We start from the raw sequence: 20,527 nt of genomic DNA, 5'->3' as shown, positions 1-20,527 counted from the left end.
GTCCGCACTGACCACTGAGTAAGGTTGTGTCAAACGCAACAGCCATATTGAAAAGAAAGGAAATTTAGCATAAAAAGTTTATATTCTTTTGGAAACAATTGGTTTCACAGCTTGTGTTGAAGTACTACCCACGTATTTCATAATCTAATGAATCTTGCAGAGGCTGCCTTTGTTAAAAACGCCCATTGAAAATATAATGTACATGTCACCCAAGTTTACTTTTTGACCGGCTTCAATAAACGAGGTTGAGAATTAAAATTGGTAACCTATATGTTATGTTAAATTATTTTTTTGGTTTTTAGTGAATTAATATAATAGTAATGGCATACATCAGCTGTAATAAATCAGATCGACCGACTAGCGTCGTTCAATATCCCCAAAAAATTACAATGGATGACAGGTAACCTTCTTACACTCAGTTAATATGGAAGTTTCTCGCAGATCCTCATATACGTATTAATTAAAAACCATACCGAGGTTAATATAAACGTCGGCCAATCTAACTTAATAGATACGTAACCTTCAGCAAGCTACGTATCCCACGGCTTGTTAAACACGACAGCTCGTGTTATGACGGCCTCGATGCGGTGACGGAGTGCTATCATATCCTTTGATTATCATAGTTTCGAAATTTCTAAGACTACAGAGAACACGCTTCACCTGGCTGGGTTAATAGCCTTGTTTGAGCTTGATATGGCGGTCTGACCGGTTTAGAAATTCAGTGCGTTGTGTGGTCACCTCAATTTAAAGTTATTTTAAATGGATAGTCTAGTTTCATTGTGACATTAAAATGAGTAACCCTTGTTTTTGGGGGAAAAATGCGTTATTAACTACTACCACTTGGGTCAGTGGGACGGTTATGTTAGCTTCACCGGTCTTACAACCCAATAAGACACTCAGGAGAGTATCATCATCCGAGCGAGCATTGGACCGAGTCCCTAACCCCTATGTACCTTACACCGGCATACCAACCAAAACCCGTGGTGGCATTCTTCGGCCGCGACGGCCCCGGGGTATCTCATTGCTCTAAGATAGTTGTATAACCCTTGTGTTACAGAAGTGATAAAGGTAATTCGTTGATATACTTCATCATTACCCACGGACAGTCCATTGCTGAACATAGCCCTGAAGATATCCAGACCGATCTATTAGAGCTGTCTTGGAGTACACTTACAAAACAAAAACTAAGTTAATACGCTATATGTAAAGATAAAAGCACATTAATTATGTTTTCTAACTTCCAAGAACATGCATAAACTTACGGAAACTCATCGACTTTAATTCAACTTTGTAGCGGAAGTAATTAATTCCACAAGTCAAAACAATAAGCTTAATATCGTGTTATCCATTTGAAGGTTTAAATAAACAAAATGTAAAACGGTTGTAACTGTAAGCCGTTCGGAAACAAGGAGTTTTTATCGGCCATTGCGTCGGACCTAAATCCTTCACCGAGCTGTCATAATAAATGCCTGAAAGAGATTTAATGCGCGGCACATTTTATGACTTTAATGACCTTTTGAATGACTTACGTTGTGAGAATTAATTTCAGTTTTTATGTGCAAGTAACAGTTGGAGATAGTACGAATTAGAAATAAACAAAAAAATATTGAGCATTGTTGAATTATTTCTATTAGTTTTCACAATAAGTTTCTGTTCATTTGTATGAAAACACATGAACGGCTTTAACTACTATAAAAACACAAAGAAAGCCATCTAAACGCGATTCAATATTAAAAAAAAAACTACTAATCCTTGACACAATAAAACATTTTCCAAAAAAAAAAAACATAACGCTAAAAAGATTTCACAGATTTAACTATAGTTCACCGGTTCTTTTATAAATTGTGGGGCCATTTTATCGCCATCCAGGGAATGCTTTTCGGCCATACAGTTCAAAGTGCGTAGTTCGGCCCACTTCTAATCTCACCTCTGATTGGCGCCGTTCATACGATTTTTACGATCCCATTAACCAACACAACTTTAGCTTAGGGTTGCCATCTGTTCAGGAATAACGGGAATGAAACGGTTTAGGACGTATTTACCTGTCGTCCCGGATCTACAAAGTATCCTGGAATTATAATTGATATGTGCATTGAGACGGCTTCGGTGACGTTGTTGTATTACGAGCGCGGTACGATACCGCTTTGAGGCCCTGGGTGTGAAATTCCGGTCGGCAAAGCGATATTGGGTTTTTCTGCTCAGTTTCAGATCAGAAACTCTCCTCCTATTACATCCTGGGATGGAACTCATAGGCAAAAAAGAAAGTACCCTACATGCAACTCTGCCTACCCCTAAGACTTTCTACGACGTGTTTAAAATGTCCCATTACTTTAGGACGTTATGGCAACCCTAGTGTTGCTGCGTTAAATTGTGGAAGGTACCTAAAGCCAGTGGTATTATTCGCTTACCTCCTTGAATTAAAGGGTTGGCTCAATTTATAAGGGTACAGGTAGATTGGGTACCATTCAAAATTGTTTAGATAAGTTTGTTTCGGTTTGCTTTATTAGGTGACGTTTTTTGGTGTATGGACTTTATGTTAAAGCCAGTTTCGGCTGACGTTACTACGAATTTATTGTCGCTTGAAAAAGGGAGTTTTGGGGAGGTTGGACGATTTAGGGCTTTGGCAATCGTTTGCTGACTAACTAAATAATATATTAGCATATAAGTATTGAACATTTTTCGGTCTAATAAATCTGTGGTTAGTGATAAAGTTCAATTAATTTAATAAGTTGGTTGTTATTTTACTGTGTTACACTTAATACAATAACTGTTGATGATATTTTAAGTGCATAAATTGTTTTATTTATTATTTATGGCATGTCAACATTTTAAATGGTGCAAACTTTAAATAATTTATTTAAAGTAAAACAAAGCGATGTTTCCACCACACGTCGTTAAATTTTATTTCATGAAAATTTTGTATTCAATTGAATCATTTAATATACGATCTCAGAGAATTTAAACGTTTTATATTAAACAGAATATCTGTTGCTAATTTCGCGATGGAATTTATAAACTAATTTAGAAAGACGAACTGCAATCTAAGCTTTCGTTTAGCGTTAATTAGTAATATTGAATTTGAGCGTAAATTTAAACTAAATATAAGGTTTCGGGATAATTTCGTGTTTTCATTAATGTAATAAAACATTGGTTAAACTTGAAGCAAATATTGTATTCCAATACAAAATCCAGACAGGTTTTTGTTCCCTGATAGAAATATATGATGGTGAAGGTTGAAAAATTTCATAAGGAAAACCACCAGTCCACCATTTATACTATTTAGATAAAACTGAAATTAAGCTGCCTTGGTGGCATAGCTGTATTGTGGTACACCGCAGTGCTGAGATCTCGGGTTCGATCCCCGGGTCGAGCTAAGTGATATTGGGTTCTTCTACTCAATATTAGTCCGTAATCTGCAATTCGTGCCCGAAATACCGATAGGTTTGCCTCTACCACATTATGTGGCAATGACATGTGTAATACACGTGGCAGACAGAGGGTGTACCAGTTGCGCCTCTGCCTACCCTTTCGTAGATAAAAAGCATGAGTGTATTTCTGTTTAAAATGTGTTATTTTTGGATGTTCTTATTTTCCAACTTGTTGGAGAATATTTATGATTAGAAATTCTTCATTGCTTTGCAAAACATTGTAGGTAATTAACTAAAAACCCAAGTACCTTTGAGCGTTTTTTAACTTTACTACTTATTCAACAAAGGATGTGAAAAAAGTAGAACTAATTATTTCAAAGGCACCTTTATGACGTAAAGATCGTAAATCTCTACTAAGAGCCATGCCTGGAATCTTAAAGCCATTGCCAGTTGAATTTCGCCTTTATGTCTCTACAAAAATGCCTTTCCCTGAAGTATTTTCAAGCATTGAATATCTTTTCAAAGACTAGATAAGATCGAGATAGTTGTATAATTTCTGCTACCAGTAATATAATTTGTGCTCGATGTGACTATCACCTACAACCACATCGTAGTTCGTGAAATAGTTACCGTCTAAATAAAAAAAAAAAAAAAATATAACATAAACAACAGATCTAATTCTGCGATCGATTTTATCTACATCATGAATCAATTAGTCATGCATGAACTTCGATGGTGTTATAACATCGTATGTGTATTGTCAATATTAGAGAAAAGATATGAGAGGAATTTTGGACCTCTAACAACTTTATCAACGGATTCTACCGCATTAAAAATGTCTTTAAAACGAAATAGTAATTCATATGTAAAGAAAAAACCTGTAAGTACCATTTTTAAGCGTATTACGCGCACGAAGGAGTTTGATATTTGGTATTAACAGTTATATTTAATTTACGTATAATTTGTGTTACAAATATATATTATTATTTCGACGGTCTTTTATCAGCCACTAGTATGCATAAATCAATTACTTATTATCCACGTCACTACAACCTCAAAATGTACAAGCCCACAATCACGTTAAGATTATTTTAGAAATTGCGCAGTTTCAATTTATTTTCAACTCCGAATTCTAAACATGATGAGACTACATACGTATTGCTTTTTACTTTTTGTAGACTTTCTCTAGGTTCCTTTTAAACGTGTTAGTCGTGTACCCTTTTTTAAATTCTACTTTATTTTATTGAGTCTATGACCTAACTAAATTGTCTCGAGTACAAAATCGTTACATATTCAGTAGAGTCATGCCGTTCAGCTAGGTTGATAGTGATAGACTAATATAAATTAAAGCAGTTTCTATAGTAAATTTGTTACTCCTTATGTTAATCACATAAGGGGTTATTTTTGTGTATTGTGTCCTAATTAATACTGTTATTGAGTAAACCTGCTTGACTTCAAAATAGGCATATTAGAATACTATTTCTAAGGTTCGTAATAAATGCTTTAATATAATGTTTTTCATCTTACCGATGAGAGCACTAAATATCTGGTTTCATTGTTGTTCATTTTAAAATTGGATTATGGGGACCAGTATCTGAGTTCATTTTAAAATTGGATTATAGGGACCAGTATAATGGAAACATTATGTTTCAGAATGAAAAACGCAGTTCAATGCTTGAGAGTGCTTCTTAATTAGAAGTTAGAGTATGTACTGTTACTAGACAGAGGTATTACTTCAGCCAATCAAGCGAGCTGCTTGCACGTTTCATTACTGATACAAAAATAAACATAGAATAATAATACAGATTACGCGAAACTAAAGATAAAATATTCCATATCAAATGACGGTTAACTACTTCTATGTAAATGTGAATATAATTCATAAACAAAACGGACCGTAAACGTGTTTTACGATGCGTCAGAATAACAACTTTTATGATTTACGCACATTTGACTAGAATTATTTATAGGAGCAACTAATTTTGACTTTCTGTATACAAAAGTCTTGTCAGACCGGCATAGTACTGTCGACTGACGTGGGATACCACCTCTTGTCAGTCGGCACTATCTGGAACCCACTACCTTTACCATCAAGTTCAGTAGCGTCAGTTTGCCGCGTACTTATAAAAAAAAAATAGATTGCTTGCGGTTTCACTCTGTGAAGGTAATTTCCCGGAATAAATGGAAAGACCACTGTGTACTTCCAAAATTAATAGTCGCCTATATTAAAGTAGTATGTTTTATTCATAAGTAATATTTTTGTATTCAAATATTATCTAAATCTATTTAGGTAATATTTGAATTAAGTTTTTGTTTGGTTTTAACAATCAAACTCTCAAATACCTTTACAAGCTTTCACAGTTATGAAATTAGTATACTAGCAATTGTGTGCTCCATGCTAGCCAGCAATCTCAGAGTTACAGTCCACATTCAGGACATCCGAAATCAAACACGGATATTTAATGTCGATAGAATTGCGGAACTAAAGTGGAACTGGGCAAGACATTTAGCGAGACGAAAAGATATCACATGGTTGATGGCCACTACAGAGATGCTAAGAGTAAATTGGGTAGTCCACGAGCCTATTGGGAAGACATAATCAAAGTTTAAAAAAGCGACGATAGCCTAGTTGGGTATGGAACGGTCTGCCGAGACGAATGTCCGCAGGTTCAAATCCCTAGGGCACACACCTCTGACTTTTCTAAAAAATCATGTGTGTATTCTTTGTGAATTTATCGTTCGCTTTAACGGTGAAGGAAAACATCGTGAGGAAACCTGCATATCTGAGAAGTTCCTCTATAAGAATTTCGAAGGTGTGTGAAGTCTACCAATCCGCACTAGGCCAGCGTGGTGGACTAAGCCCTAAACCCTCTAAGTAGTAGAGGAGGCCCGTGCTCAGCAGTGGGCAAGTATATAATACAGGGCTGATATTATTATTATAAACCTGGATGAAACTGGTGCAGGATTGAAGGGAATGAGATAAAGAGGAGAGCCATGTCCAAAAGTGGACAAATGAAAGTGGCTGAAATGATGATAATAAATGTTTGAAAATAAATACACTTATAACTTCAGAATTTCGTCTGTTATATGATCAAACCTTTGAACTACTACTAACAATCCTTTTTATTCACTGCTGGACTATTGGTCGTTTTGAGTTAGTGGTTGGCCTTTATTTTTACGTAACATTCGTTTTGCATGGTTCAACCGCACTCACATTATTCGATGAAGCTTTTATCTTCCAATTCTGCAAGCTCGCATAATCTTTTCTTGCAGACACAATGAGCCCGCAAATATGATGATATGACATTTTTCTCTCGTTTTACCGGAACATTCAATTTTCTACTTTCTTCCTTAATAAGGTGTTTTATTTGATAATTTTTTTTTAACGTCGTTTTATATAATGGTTGGTAATAGCTAATTTAACATGAATGAAAAAGTCTTTACTTATATTTGTAGTATTGTAAAAAGAGTTAAATAATATTACTAATGTCTCGTTGATTGATGACAGTGTTATTATTATGAATATAATGGAAAACACATACGATATCTATAATAAAAAATTATAGGCCAATGTCCGTATTATGAGAGTATGGGGGCTTTTAAAAACAACAGGAACTAAAACTACAGTACCTATTAAGATTTTTTGTCTACCTGTATATTTGTAGGTACACACATGACACAAAAACTACTACATGCAATTGAATTCAATTTTCACCGATATATTCCTAGAGGTGTAACTAAAAATATAGGTTCCATTTTATTTCGGGAAAATATAAAGCCGTTCTTTTATCCCCGAAAAACTTTCGCACGTAGGCGAAGCCGCGAGCAAAAGCTAGTGTACAATCAGAAAAGCACATTTTCTTATAAATATTTTCACTTTTTATGAAGAAACAACCCTTTACACTCCCTTAGCAACGTTTAATCTTAAACTTTCCCTAGTCCATTAAATTCTAATATTTTAATTTATAATTACTCAATAACATTACAAGTTGGATTTCACCTGATTAATGTACAAGTCAAACTGAACTTCGACTGTTGTTTTCGCAGAGCGAGTTGTTCAAAGACCATCGACAGCTTCGAAGTGAAGGGAACCGATATTGCTTACAACCTGACAGGTAAACGTTTATTGCCTAAGATAACAACTGCAATATGTATGTCTGTGCTGGGTTTCTGCTTCTGTTTTAAGGTACTGTAGTAGTAGTTGAGACTTGAATATATACATAGTATCACGCAGTTGTCCCCTAGGGGTAGACAGAGATTATGGATTGCCACTTTGCACGATTCTGGCATACTTCTCTCGCTTCCTCCACATTCATCATTTTTTTAGCATTCCTGCCGTTTGAGGATACTTTTGACCTGGCCTTTACTAAGAATGTGAGATATCTGACATTTGAAAGTTCCGTGAGGTCGATCCCTACCGGCTCTTCCACTGGTTGAATAATAGATTATTATTTAAGACTTCATTATAATCGATTTGCCTAATTTTATGATTAGAAAACGACGTGGCGTCCATAAAATTTAACATTTCATGTAAAATAAATATAGTGAATTTTCTAAAATTAGTCTTTAAAAATTGTAATTAGGTCACACATGAAGCCATAAGAATATCACATACAAGATGTAGAATATTTTTGTACGTAATGATCGCCTCGTTTAATATTTTAGTAGCTCATTTAAATAAAATCCTGGGCGAATGTTTGCATCAAATTATTAATGAAACAATGGAATAATCCATTTCCCGCGATTCATCTGTATTAAGCGCTTGGACAATTATTTTCAGTATAATTTGGATAATTGCTGATTCGCAAAAACGTTATATCTCTAAAGGTACAATTATTTTGTCATTTATTCTGAATCCTTTGACGCAGCCCTTTCAAAGTAATTTAAGTCCGGAGATGGCCTAGCGCTCTCTGGTTCTCGCTATAAAATCCGAGGTAAAACCACAGTTCATTTGAAGAAAGAAAGTTTATGACAGAATAATTTTTCGGGACCGCAACTTTTAATGGATGAATTTTTCGATTCCGTTCCAGACGTATTGTGAAACTTTATTGTGGATGTAAAATAATTATAATTACTTTCTGTAGTTAGAAAATCTACTTTTAAAATGTATAAGAACTTATTACGTTTCAGATTTATGTTGAATTAAAAGAAGATTGAACAAATTTTAAGTTCAGATGCATGTATATTAAAATCTCTAATTTTTTTTTCACACATAATATTACCTTAATCAAGATTTCTGCAAAGTAAGTACAGCTTATATGTAGCTGGTGAAGTATACTATTATGTACCTAAAGAGATTTATTTATGTTTACTTAAACGTGATAATCGGAACTTCTGGCCCTATTTTAAATAATCTTCACTAACAGCCACTTTATTCCCTAGTGTTACAGACTATTTTCATCCCATCAAACTTTACGCTCCTAAATCACATGCATATAAGTACGTAATTAACAGAAAAACAGAAGCAAATATCAATGAGTCCAAATACTCATTAGCAGGTTCACGCTCAGCTACAACAGAATCCATTCTTACAGCGCACAAAGAAACCTTTAAAAATTCATTACAGCTTGCCTACCCTTTGCTTTTATGATTGTTACAATGCTACATCAGGTCTCCCCGGACACATGAGGTCAGTAAAGCGGGCCGTTAGCCAGAATGGACTGTTGTTAGTTGCGACAATGAGAACGATATATCAACCGGTGGGCCACAGTTGCTGTAATGAACGCGATCAGTAAAGCGAGACAGTAACGTCTACTATCACACGTTAATTTCCTCATCAACGTAATGGTAAATGTGTTTTCATTAAATACTCGGCTTTCTGTGTTTGGATGTTTGCGGTTTGTCGATATTAGATGACAGAGATAGTGTAACTACTGGTCATAATAAGACTTAACATCTCATGTTTCGGTGTGTCGAGCGCAGTGGAATTCCAAATATAATAATAATAATAATAATACCAGCCCTGTACTATATACTTGCCCACTGCTGAGCACGGGCCTCCTCTACTACTGAGAGGGATTAGGCCTTAGTCCACCACGCTGGCCTAGTGCGGATTGGTAGACTTCACACACCTTCGAAATTCCTATTGAGAACTTCTCAGATGTGCAGGTTTCCTCACGATGTTTTTCTTCACCGTTAAAGCGAACGATAAATTCACAAAGAATACACACATGTTTTTTTTTAGAAAAGTCAGAGGTGTGTGACCTTGGGATTTGAACCTGCGAACATTCGTCCTTGGCAGTCCGTTCCACACCCAACTAGGCTATCGCCGCTCGCAATACCAAATAATACTTTGTAATTCAAGGTATTGGATGTTGTTTCTTATATTTATGGGCGGTTGTATCACTTACCATCAGGCGGACGGCAAGCTCGTCTCGTCATTCAAAGTAATAAAAAAAGAAATAGAAACGCTACAATAATCGTTTGTTGGGAAGTTGAGGTTTCTGATAGTCTAACTTAACTTTGTTGTGATGGACAGATAGATTGGTGGATAGATCCATTTGTTTGTGATAGCTTCACAGCAAATTCCTAGGAATCCCAGCAGAATACATATTTTTTATAAATAAATGGTATAAGACGAAAAGGTTTGAGCCATTACGTGGAACGGAGAAAAGCTCTGCAAACCTGGAGAGCGGTGGTTACCCCTTAGACGATACAGGCGTGAGATTACGTTAGATTATGTCAGACATTCTCTTAGGTTATATAAGGAATAAAAAATCTAGATTATGTCGTTTTAATAAAATATAATCACGATAGAGTATAACGTATACAACTTTTTCCCTTTTTAGGGATAGACAGAAAAGTAACACACCTAAAGCTTATATAATTATGTATATTTTATTATATTTTCAATACATTTTTAAATAAATTTATTTTAAGGAAAGTAGTCACATACCCTATTATGTCAACCTATCGTGTTATACGACGGCTGATTCCAGATTGAGCCTGTTAGAACTTTATACTATTTCAATCTTGCAAACCCAAGTAAAACTACAACAAGCGTAATCTAAAGACGAATTAAAATCCACCTAACTTTTTAATTTACATTAGAAACAAGTTGAACGTTAAACTTCGTTAAACAAACTAGGATATTCTACGTAAAAAAGTTTAAATGACTTCACGTCAAACTGTCAGAGACACGCATGCATTGTCGAATATTTAGAAAATTGAGGTAGAAAGTATTTATAATAAAAATATGTTAAAAAAGTAAAAGCATATTCTTGTGGAAGCACATGGGCGTGGGTCGGGAGGTACCGTGTTTGAATCAGACAACTCTGCCAGTTTTTGATGTATTATTCCTGAGGCAGTGGATGTTGACGACTGGTGGCTGATCGTAAAGTTAACCAAATTCTTTTGGAACATGCTTAGAAAAGTATATTGCGCCGAATCCAGATTAGATTAGGATAAATCCAGGTAGAAGATTTGTGACATACAATTCTGCTATCGCTGGATATGCACGAGTCATTATTTTGATACATAACTTTATTTTCTGTATAAAGTCCTTATTATATAATATCACGTACGCACCCCATAGTAGTAAGTGGGTGATTAACAGAAGTGTAATACAATAATAAATTGATTAGTATATTTATGTTTCATTTGAAGAATTATAGGACGCGTTTTGCATCTTTATATTAAGTACTTCATAAAACTTCAACACTTCCCTTATTATGGTCGATATAAAAATTTTATTACTTCCATTTTATACTCACTTAGAGTAAGGTTAAGGCTTTAAAGTAACTAACAGTCTGCCTGATAAAAATAAATTAATTGTATCAAGCCACTATATTACCCCCTTATTCAAAGACGTTATTTATCTAAGGACGGAGTATTGCTGTGATAACAAGTCTGTTTCTCAGCTTTGTTTATCTGACAGCTAGCTGTTTGTTCAGCTTTGTTTATCTGACAGCGAACTAGATCCAAGTTGTATCTCAATATTAACCAATCACAGCGGCCCTATGTCTACGCACAGCGAAGGCTACCATGCCGTCAGCACTGAGAAACAGTCTTGTTATTACAGCAATGCTCCGCCCCTAAGGACGAGACGACTAGAAATTGATATTTATCTAAATAAATAACATCTATGAATAAGGGGTTAGTATTTTCCAGCGATATTAACATCTATCGTGCAATAATTATCCTCTGTACCAATAAAAGAAATTTACATCCTTTATTACACAAGTAGGGTTCTAAGACGAAGGGTCCAATTTCGCCCCTTCAATAACACGAAAGCAATAAATAATGTTGTGACGAGTTTCATTAAGAATATCTATAAAAATACAATAGGTAATATCGCTCGGGGCGCTGTAGGGTAATGACTAATGACATAATCAAATTTCGTCCCTTCGTATTCCCAACCCTCCATCAGAGGGGATGTTGACCCTTCTGTACAATGGCGATCAAAATTATTTACCTTGTTTTGCAATTTCTATAAGATTATTTCGTATGTTTTACAAATCATTAACTGCTAAACGTATTTCTATTTCTGAGACTCTAAGACTGAAGAAGGCTATTACGAAATACAACTTCAATTAACGTATTCTCATTTAGAGGCAAAAGTTTAAATTAGAATTTGATATATCTTTTTATACTAATTATAATTAAAACAACATTTTAATTATATTTATCTTTGTAATTTTGAAGTTATTTTTGTATTAAAATAATAACCAGGTATTTTCTGACACTGATTTTTATAAATACCTAATGTAATACCGCTCTGTGACCACGGATGCTGCAAAGCCTTCGAAACATTGGAAAAAAACTATAATAAAAATAGTTTTATTTCTGATACCTAGGTGATAGAAAATTTTACAGATGATATTTGATTAATCGTGTTCATATTGCTTACAAATTACGCTTAGTACCTACTAATTTAACATCCAATATGCTCAGACTATACCTATTCGACATACAATATCTAAAACATCTTATTTTCTACTCCCGTTTACTGAACAAAGTAAATTGGAAGCTGGCAAATATATTTGGCCGGCATGGTAGACAATACGCACGAATAGGCCTGTTAATAGGTTCGATACAGACTGGGGTGATTTATTACACGTTAAACGGATTGGATGGTAAGCTTTAGATTCCCCGTATCACTGGTAATTTCCCGGTCGTGTTTTTATATGAGGATTCTATGCATAGATATATATGTAATTAACAATGGTATTGATCTATGTTACCAATAATAATAATAATATCAGGCCTGTATTATATACTTGTCTACCGCTGAGCACGGGCCTCCTCTACTAATGAGAAGGAATAGGCCTTAGTCCACCACGCTGGCCTAGTGCGGATTGGTAGACTTCACACACCTTCGAAATTCCTATGGAGAACTTCTCAGATGTGCAGGTTTCCTCACGATGTTTTCCTTCACCGTTAAAGCGAACGATACATTCACAAAAAATACACACATGATTTTTTAGAAAAGTCAGAGGTGTGTGCCCTGGGGATTTGAACCTGCGGACATTCTTCTCGGCAGTCCGTTCCACACCCAACTAGGCTATCGCCGCTTGTTACCAATAACTTGTACTCAAAAATATTTATTTATTATTTATACATTATAACACAATAACAGTTATAGTACTAATGCCATGTTATACATACATAGAAATAAATAATTAATCTTATCGATTGGTTTCAATATGCCTATGGGTCATTTCTATAAGTAGGTATATATGTATATTTTCATATGTAGTGATGATTTATAATATTATTTTTGTCTGTATGTAGTCATGTTTTTGCAATGTTATTTTGTCTTCTCTTATAGAAAATCGATGTAAGGTGACAATTTGATTTGTGTTTCGTATAGTGAGTTGTGATTCTTAGAGGTCAATATCCAATGTCTTTCCTTATCTTTTAATTCCATCGTCTTCTTATGCCTTAAATGAAAGGCTATAAAACCTATAACTATAAATTATGACATATCAATTTAATAATAAATGATTGACGATGAGCCACATTATATAAGTATATCCAGTTTCTAAAACTTAGATTCTAGGTGTTGCCTATTTTGCCCTTAATAAAGTTATATTAAAATCTAATATTCTGTTTTGCCCTTTTACTGAAATTACATGTAAATAAGAAATAATAGATTTTATATAAAGCATTTTTATTTATTTTGCGTAAAAAATCCCAAGCGAAAAACACCTAAAACAGAAAACACACGAAAATAAATTGATAATTTTAGGGCAATATTTCATCACACGTCACCTAAACCCAAAGGCAATTTTCATCCAGTCTCCTTTGATGGCGAAAAAAATGATGCCGAAATAGGCACTTGGAGCAACAATGCCGATTTACAAACACAATAGCAAGGGGCGCTGATGGTTTGACGGCACATGTGTGCGTAGGGATGTCCCTCGCCCTAAATTATATCGACAAACCGAAACTATATCGAAAAACTATATTGCTCTGCTTGGTTTAAAAATATATATATATATATATATATATATATATATATATATATATATATATATATATATATATATATATATATATATATATATATATATATATATATATATATATATATATATATATATATATATATATTATGGATAAACTAAAGCAAAAATATAAGAATGCAGGAATAAAGAAGAGTAAGATTTATATTGAACTAGCGACCCGCTCTGGCTTCACACGGGTGCAATACTGATACTAAATACACTAGAGAAAAACTGTGAACGTTGTATATAAAAACATAGCGGCCCGCTCTGGCTTCGCACGGGTATAACATAACAAAATAATAGTATTCCTCCACTATTTAATGGATGTTATTATACATATAAACCTTCCTCTTGAATCACTGTGTCTATTAAAAAAACCGCATCAAAATCCGTTGCGTAGTTTTAAAGATTTAAGCGTACAAGGGACATAGGGACAGAGAAAGCGACTTTTGTTTTATACTATGTAGTGAATATATCCTATTAATTTGTGTATTTGTATAGCCTTTTTTAATCTACTAGGTTATTATAAAAAAATCTCAAACATATTCCATCAAGTCGACACTCACCGCAAAGTAATAGCAACATTATCGAACAAAGCAGATGCGGTCGCACGAAAAACAAAAGAATCATTTTCTCTTAACCTCTCCATAAGCAATTAAGATAGAAGTGCAGTGATATCGATAAAAGCCCGACACTATCAACACTCGAGGGTTTCTCAGGCGCGTGCAGTCCGTAGGGAGTCGTAAAATGTGCAAACAATTAGAAGGAGCTCTTTTTTCGCCCTCTGGCTCTGTAGCGCGGTGGCCCAGAATTGCACTTCATGTCAACGACAGCTCGCCTATATTTAAAAGCAGTAGGATCCATTTCACGTTGCACCAAACATCTGTTACTTTCCGAACATGTTTGACAACCTATAAAATTTTAATCATCCACAATGTGAGAACATCCAATATCCTTTGAGATTTCGCGGAGGGCGCTCGAGATATTCTTTTGATAACGTTCTTTGTAACATTGAAGTACGACCTGAAGCCCCATTTTTTCTCTTAAATACATAACATAAGCATTGGCAATCGGCAAACTCCGCGTGGGATCCACTCACTGCGTAAACCTATTCGATCTCATGCATTTAAATTCAGAATTAGTGAAAAGCTTTGCCCGCAAACCGACTTTTCGCCGAAGGTAAGCAAACGATGCCTCGGATTTCTCTTTAATGCCTCCCTCATTGAAAAACGTGATTGATTTAACGATCTTTTGTGGGAGTTTGGGTATTTTTGGAATAAAATTGAATGAGGGAATGTGAACTCTAATGACTATTTATTTTAAATTGTTTTAGGTCAAATAAGCCTAAACGAAATTAAATTGAGAGTAATAATACTTGCAAACGCTATTTCGATAAAAAAAATAGGAAGTTTGTTTGAAAGTAATATCCAAATGGGCCAAGCAGAATTTTAGCGTGTAGTTATTCATTGTTTTCGATTCTCACGGTAGCATTCGAAAGTTAGCTTTATCCATGATTGTTACAGTTTGTTAACCGAACAAAGCAAGCCAAAAAATATATGTGTAGCCTGAATCATAGATCAAGCGAAATTGCGGTGAAAAGGCAAATTTATAATCCTCGGGTCAGTTCAGTTTTCTCTTTAATTTCACAGGTCAGTCTCGGACGGCAATCAGCGCACCTTTCCGGTCCACAAGGGTCGCCGTGACAACATAAATAATCTATTCGAAGACAAGCCCCTTCTCTGGGAGCCAGAAAAATGTATCTGGCATAAAAGGATGGTGGTGGCTCGGTTCGTTACTTTTTGTCGGTCCCTGGGGCGCACCTTACGCGGTGTAGCCACTAGCTCTTGTGGAACATGAATGTTTTATGCTTGCGTCACAATTCAGATTTGTACCCACTACTCCTGCGGGTTTATGGCCGGCTGTTGTCCCACGTCGGGCAATAAAGGGGCGTGTTTATTGTTTTTCGCGCTTCGAGTTCAAGGTTCGACGTTTTTCAACATGATTGTTACGAGCGACACCGGGGCGGAATATAGTGGCACTTTGGTTAACGTCCACCCGAAGTAGGGATTCATGTCTGACATTTATACAGTCGTTCTTGCAAGACGTTTATGCGATAGTATTTTTTGTTGAAGTGGGTTGAGTCGGCTTGAATAGTGTGTACAGCGACATCTATGGGCGAGGAAGAATCGGGTTAAAGGGTTCAAGAGAGCAACGCGTCGATGGCTCGAGTGTGCAGGGGTCAATAGGCACTGTTAACAACTATCGTGCGGGTTGGGTGCTCGACGACTCGCCTCTTTATTTACATCTATATTGTGCTCATTATTCTTCAGTGCTATAGGGCTTTTATCCCGAGAATGAACTTTGACATCGCAGAAGCCGCGAAGTTCTTATAATATTTCTGATGAAATTCACGGTAGAAATTGCAGGCGTAATGGTCATAACATATTAAATTTTACTCGCGGCTTTGCTTGTGTGAACGTATTTGATCGGAATGAAAAATAGTCCACAGGCTATTTTCCTTCCCAGGGTCTCAAACTATCTTCATACCAATTTCATAAAAACCCGTTGGCCAGTTTTTGAGTTTACCACGTTCGAATATACACACTCGGCTTAGGATGTTTTAATATGTAAGGATAAATATATAGGTAAGCTTATATTTACAAAACTTGCTTTGCCTGTAACTACATCTAAGTCCATTGTTTTCGCATTAACAATTCCAAAGAAATATGGATTCCATCATGAACTGAGGCTAACAGAACACACCGGAAAATACTATATCATCATTCTTTGTTAATGCCAATACGTTATCAAAAACATTTAAATTCTATCGTGAAGCAAACTTTAAATTAATCCAGTGTCATTAGCACAAAGTCGATCCACAAGCTTCAAGTATATGTTTTGTGCAACGACAACAAAAACAGTATCTCACCAAAACTTAGCGCATATATTATACGAGATCGCTACAGACCACAGTTTTTGTTCTTTGTCTTTCAAATTACGTAACAATTGGACCAAACTTGGGTTATAACACTAAAGTTGTAAAACCTAATAAAACTTAGGTCTAAATAAATGTAACAACCGGTGGGTAGTGGACAGGTCTCTGTTGTTATAAACGAATAACACATATACTATGTAGGTATTCTCATAAAATGGTGGGTAGTGGAAAGTTTTGGTTGTTACATAAGAATAAAGAACATACCATGTAGGTATCAGTGGCGAAGGGTGAAATTTTTCAATTTCTGGAACCGGAAATTTTTTTCTAAAGTTAACATAATATAATACGCTGTTTACAATAAATTAAAATCAGTAAAATATCATAATACTTAATAATTTCCTTCTAACATAAAATTATGTCTAGTCTCTGAATTTACAAAATAATCATACTGCTGAACATAGGTATCTAAAAGAGTCCAACAAGAATTAATAACGCACAAACACTAATTAAGTATACATTCTAAATTATTAAAAATGTTTCGAGAATAGCTCAACATGAAGCCGCAATATTCTCCTTACCCTGAAGTACACGAACATTTACAAACACACAAATATTTAATGCGTCACTTCATCCGATTAGACAAAGACACCGCGCTGCGTGTGAAAGAGACAACAATGTCGCGAGGGAAGCTATGCGCGGCCGGGTTCACTTCAAACACTATAAGGCGCGAGCACTGCGCGCGAGTTACGATTTAACGAATTATCATGAAGTCAGATGTCACTACAAGTATTATTTAATTTAATATTTATAAGATGACATTTAATATACTAGTTTTTATTCTGGTTATATTGTTATGTTTTTTCTTTTTATTATTTTTAATTAATTTACAAAAAGGTAACCCGTGGAATCGGCTTGTATGGACGCTTCGCCACTGGTAGGTATGTCATATAATGCAAAAGTATAAGTTATCTTTTGACTATTTTTGCTATTTAAGAAAGTCCTGTTCATTTCTATCTTCAAAGATATTTTAACCAGTGTAATTAATTACCAATGTAAGGCTAATTAAACGAGATTAAGGGTAGACCAGGTTGCAAATGCGTTGAGGCGTTAAATTTATTTTTATAAAATCCCTACTACATTATTCGATTTAATTACAGGCTTGCGTGAGTTTTGAGTTCCCGTAAAATGTTTACCCAACCCTTAGGGTTGAGATTTAAAACCCCTAATGTTTCCGACCCCGAATATCAAACAATAGTGTGATTAAACCATAAGCAAAAATGTTAAACGGTATTTTTACAAAGCGAATACAATATAATGAAGGCAATTTGATATAAACTTTAAAACTTAAGTAATAAATAAATTAAGGGTACTTTTAAAATCATCAATGTAATCACATGCGCATAGACATGTGTAGGTTGAGAAATTCAGCTCTACAGCTCTCGACAACACGAACCTAGCGAGAGAATAAAGAGGACAAAACCCTTCGTGTTAGTTTAGTGAACTTTTAGTACAATATATGTAGTGTTACTTAAAAAGAAAACGGGAATAATGTGTCTTTCCAATAAGCGACACTAATAAAAGTGTTATTGGACATATTCTTAGTCATAGTCACATCGGAAATTATGATTAAACAATTATTTACTCCTAAGTATTAAAAATTAAAGTTATAAATGTCAGTTTCAGTACTATAATTAAATCATAAATATTGTTTGAATACGATTAAAAATTTAAGTTAAAGTCTAACAATACCGTTACTACCACCTAGCACGTTATGAAACACGTTACTTCGCACAAACATAGCGGGTTTGTGCGAAGTAAACCCGCTATTTTGGTTGAATTGAAGTTTGGTTGAATAACACACGCGTTATTCAACCAAACCCATTAACTCGCACAAGTGTTCGAAGGAAGCATTCGATTGTAGACGAATTCAAAACGAATAGCTCGTTGCGAATGATTTTTCACGTAGCATTCTGCACGGCTCTAACAAGCCATTCAGTCTAAAAGCGAGGCGACACTAAACCTTTCAGCAACCGTGTGGACTTCTAACCGAAGTAATAAATTGAATCTGTCTGTTCCAGGTACAGAAACGAAGTTAGGGCGCGTCTATACAGGCGCGACGTCACGTGCCGTGAACGGCGTTTGATACTTACGCTCGGATTTAGGGGTTTAAGTATGATAGTTTAGGGCAGTGATTTTTGACAAGCAACTATTTATTAAAGTTTTAATTTTGTTTATTTATAGTATGAAATCAGTCGTCAGTTATTATGAAATGTGTCAGCTACATTAAATAAAAAGTTATATTTACATATATAATATAATATCAGACCTGTATTATATAATTGCATTAAATAAAAACGTGCCTATTTACTACTGAGTTGGAAATTTTAATTTTAGTAAATTTAATTTAGTAATGAGTTGCAATTATAGTTTTAATACCAATATAATGACTATTAATTCCAAATATCAGTACTTCGAAACTTTTTAATGTTTTTATAAAGATTATAATTATCTGACATTTAAGCTACATAATAATAGATTTTTGTATACTTTAGTATATAATCCGTTCTTTGTTAATTTTACAACGCCATAGTTTCCAAAACGAGCATCGGGAAGAGCTGCCAATGTCCCGAGTAATGTTATCGATTTTGATTGAATAATGACAGATGGCGAAATGGCCACGAATAGTCGTCTCTATCCCTTTGTAATTATAACCGACTTGTACATTTATCACAAGGGAATAAGTCATCAATTGCTTATAATAAATAGCTTAATTATTTTTATGTAATATATAATAGTTTTAAAACAGTATAGCATACGTTCGAAAACCATGATTATATTAATTTAGTTCTAACATAAACTTCACATTTTTAAATGTTTAAATTTCGAAATTGCTATTTCTGTCAAATAAAATAGTTTTGAAACAGTATAGCATACGTTCGAAAACTATGATTATATTCATTTAGTTTTACATTAACTTCACATTTTTAAACATTTAAATTTCGGATCTGTTTGAGCATGTTTATGTTTTATTTTCTAAACAAATTTGCAGTGAATTACGTCCGAAACAGTCTGCAACTAGCCTAGGAACGTTAAACTGGGATTAAGTGTGTTCTAGCGAAATTTGGTTGCTCTACGGTTGTACATTAAGTGTTAATGTGCAATTAATTGTTAAAACGCATCTTTGGTATTTGGTTTTCAACTGTTTTCTGAATATAGCATATTAATTTAAGGGTTATTTCTATATATTGATTACCTAAGTCTTTCCATCAGGGTTTAATAGATATTCATATGTATACCATACTTTTGTGTTACTAATAATTGATTAGATATGTTTGGGGTCAGACCACTTCTGTCTTGTTACTTTTCTGTTAAGGTAAGTAGCTCATATATGTTTTTATTTTCTCATCAGGTGACGCCTTGCTTATTTTCCATCTTTTACATTAAATACGTAACCTAATATCATGTTTAGAGAATTTGTTTGTGGTAGGATATATTTTATATTCCTGGATAACGATGATCATTCACAAGGTGTTAAAGCCCACCACAGTAGCCCACGTAAGTGTGTCACGTTCCGGGATCAGCCTATGTATATGCGGTTTCAACAGGCCAGCATAATTGTGTCGACTGCCGGTTATCTCTCGTCAGTCGACATTCTATTGGACCCCACTCCACTTACCATCAGGTGCAGTGGGGTCACTTTACCGTGCACTTCCAAAAAAATAAGAATATAATAACTAGTTTATAACCTAGTCCAGTGTAGAGTCTGTATTACTATA

General features: G+C 34.8%; 1 protein-coding gene across 1 annotated transcript in view; it reads left to right on the top strand.

Annotated features, from left to right (window-relative positions):
• Positions 1 to 389: 389 nt before the first annotated feature.
• LOC119188634 (lachesin-like) overlaps positions 390 to 20,527 on the top strand; it is a 39,256-nt gene continuing 19,118 nt past the window's right edge. The window contains exon 1 of the mRNA XM_037436424.1: positions 390 to 400. Within this exon, the coding sequence (XP_037292321.1) occupies positions 390 to 400 (11 nt within the window). The remainder of the gene's footprint in view (positions 401 to 20,527) is intronic.

This window comes from Manduca sexta, chromosome 8, assembly GCF_014839805.1.
Source record: "Manduca sexta isolate Smith_Timp_Sample1 chromosome 8, JHU_Msex_v1.0, whole genome shotgun sequence".
Taxonomy (NCBI): Eukaryota; Metazoa; Arthropoda; class Insecta; order Lepidoptera; family Sphingidae; genus Manduca; species Manduca sexta.
This window is presented reverse-complemented; position numbering and strand designations above follow the sequence as displayed.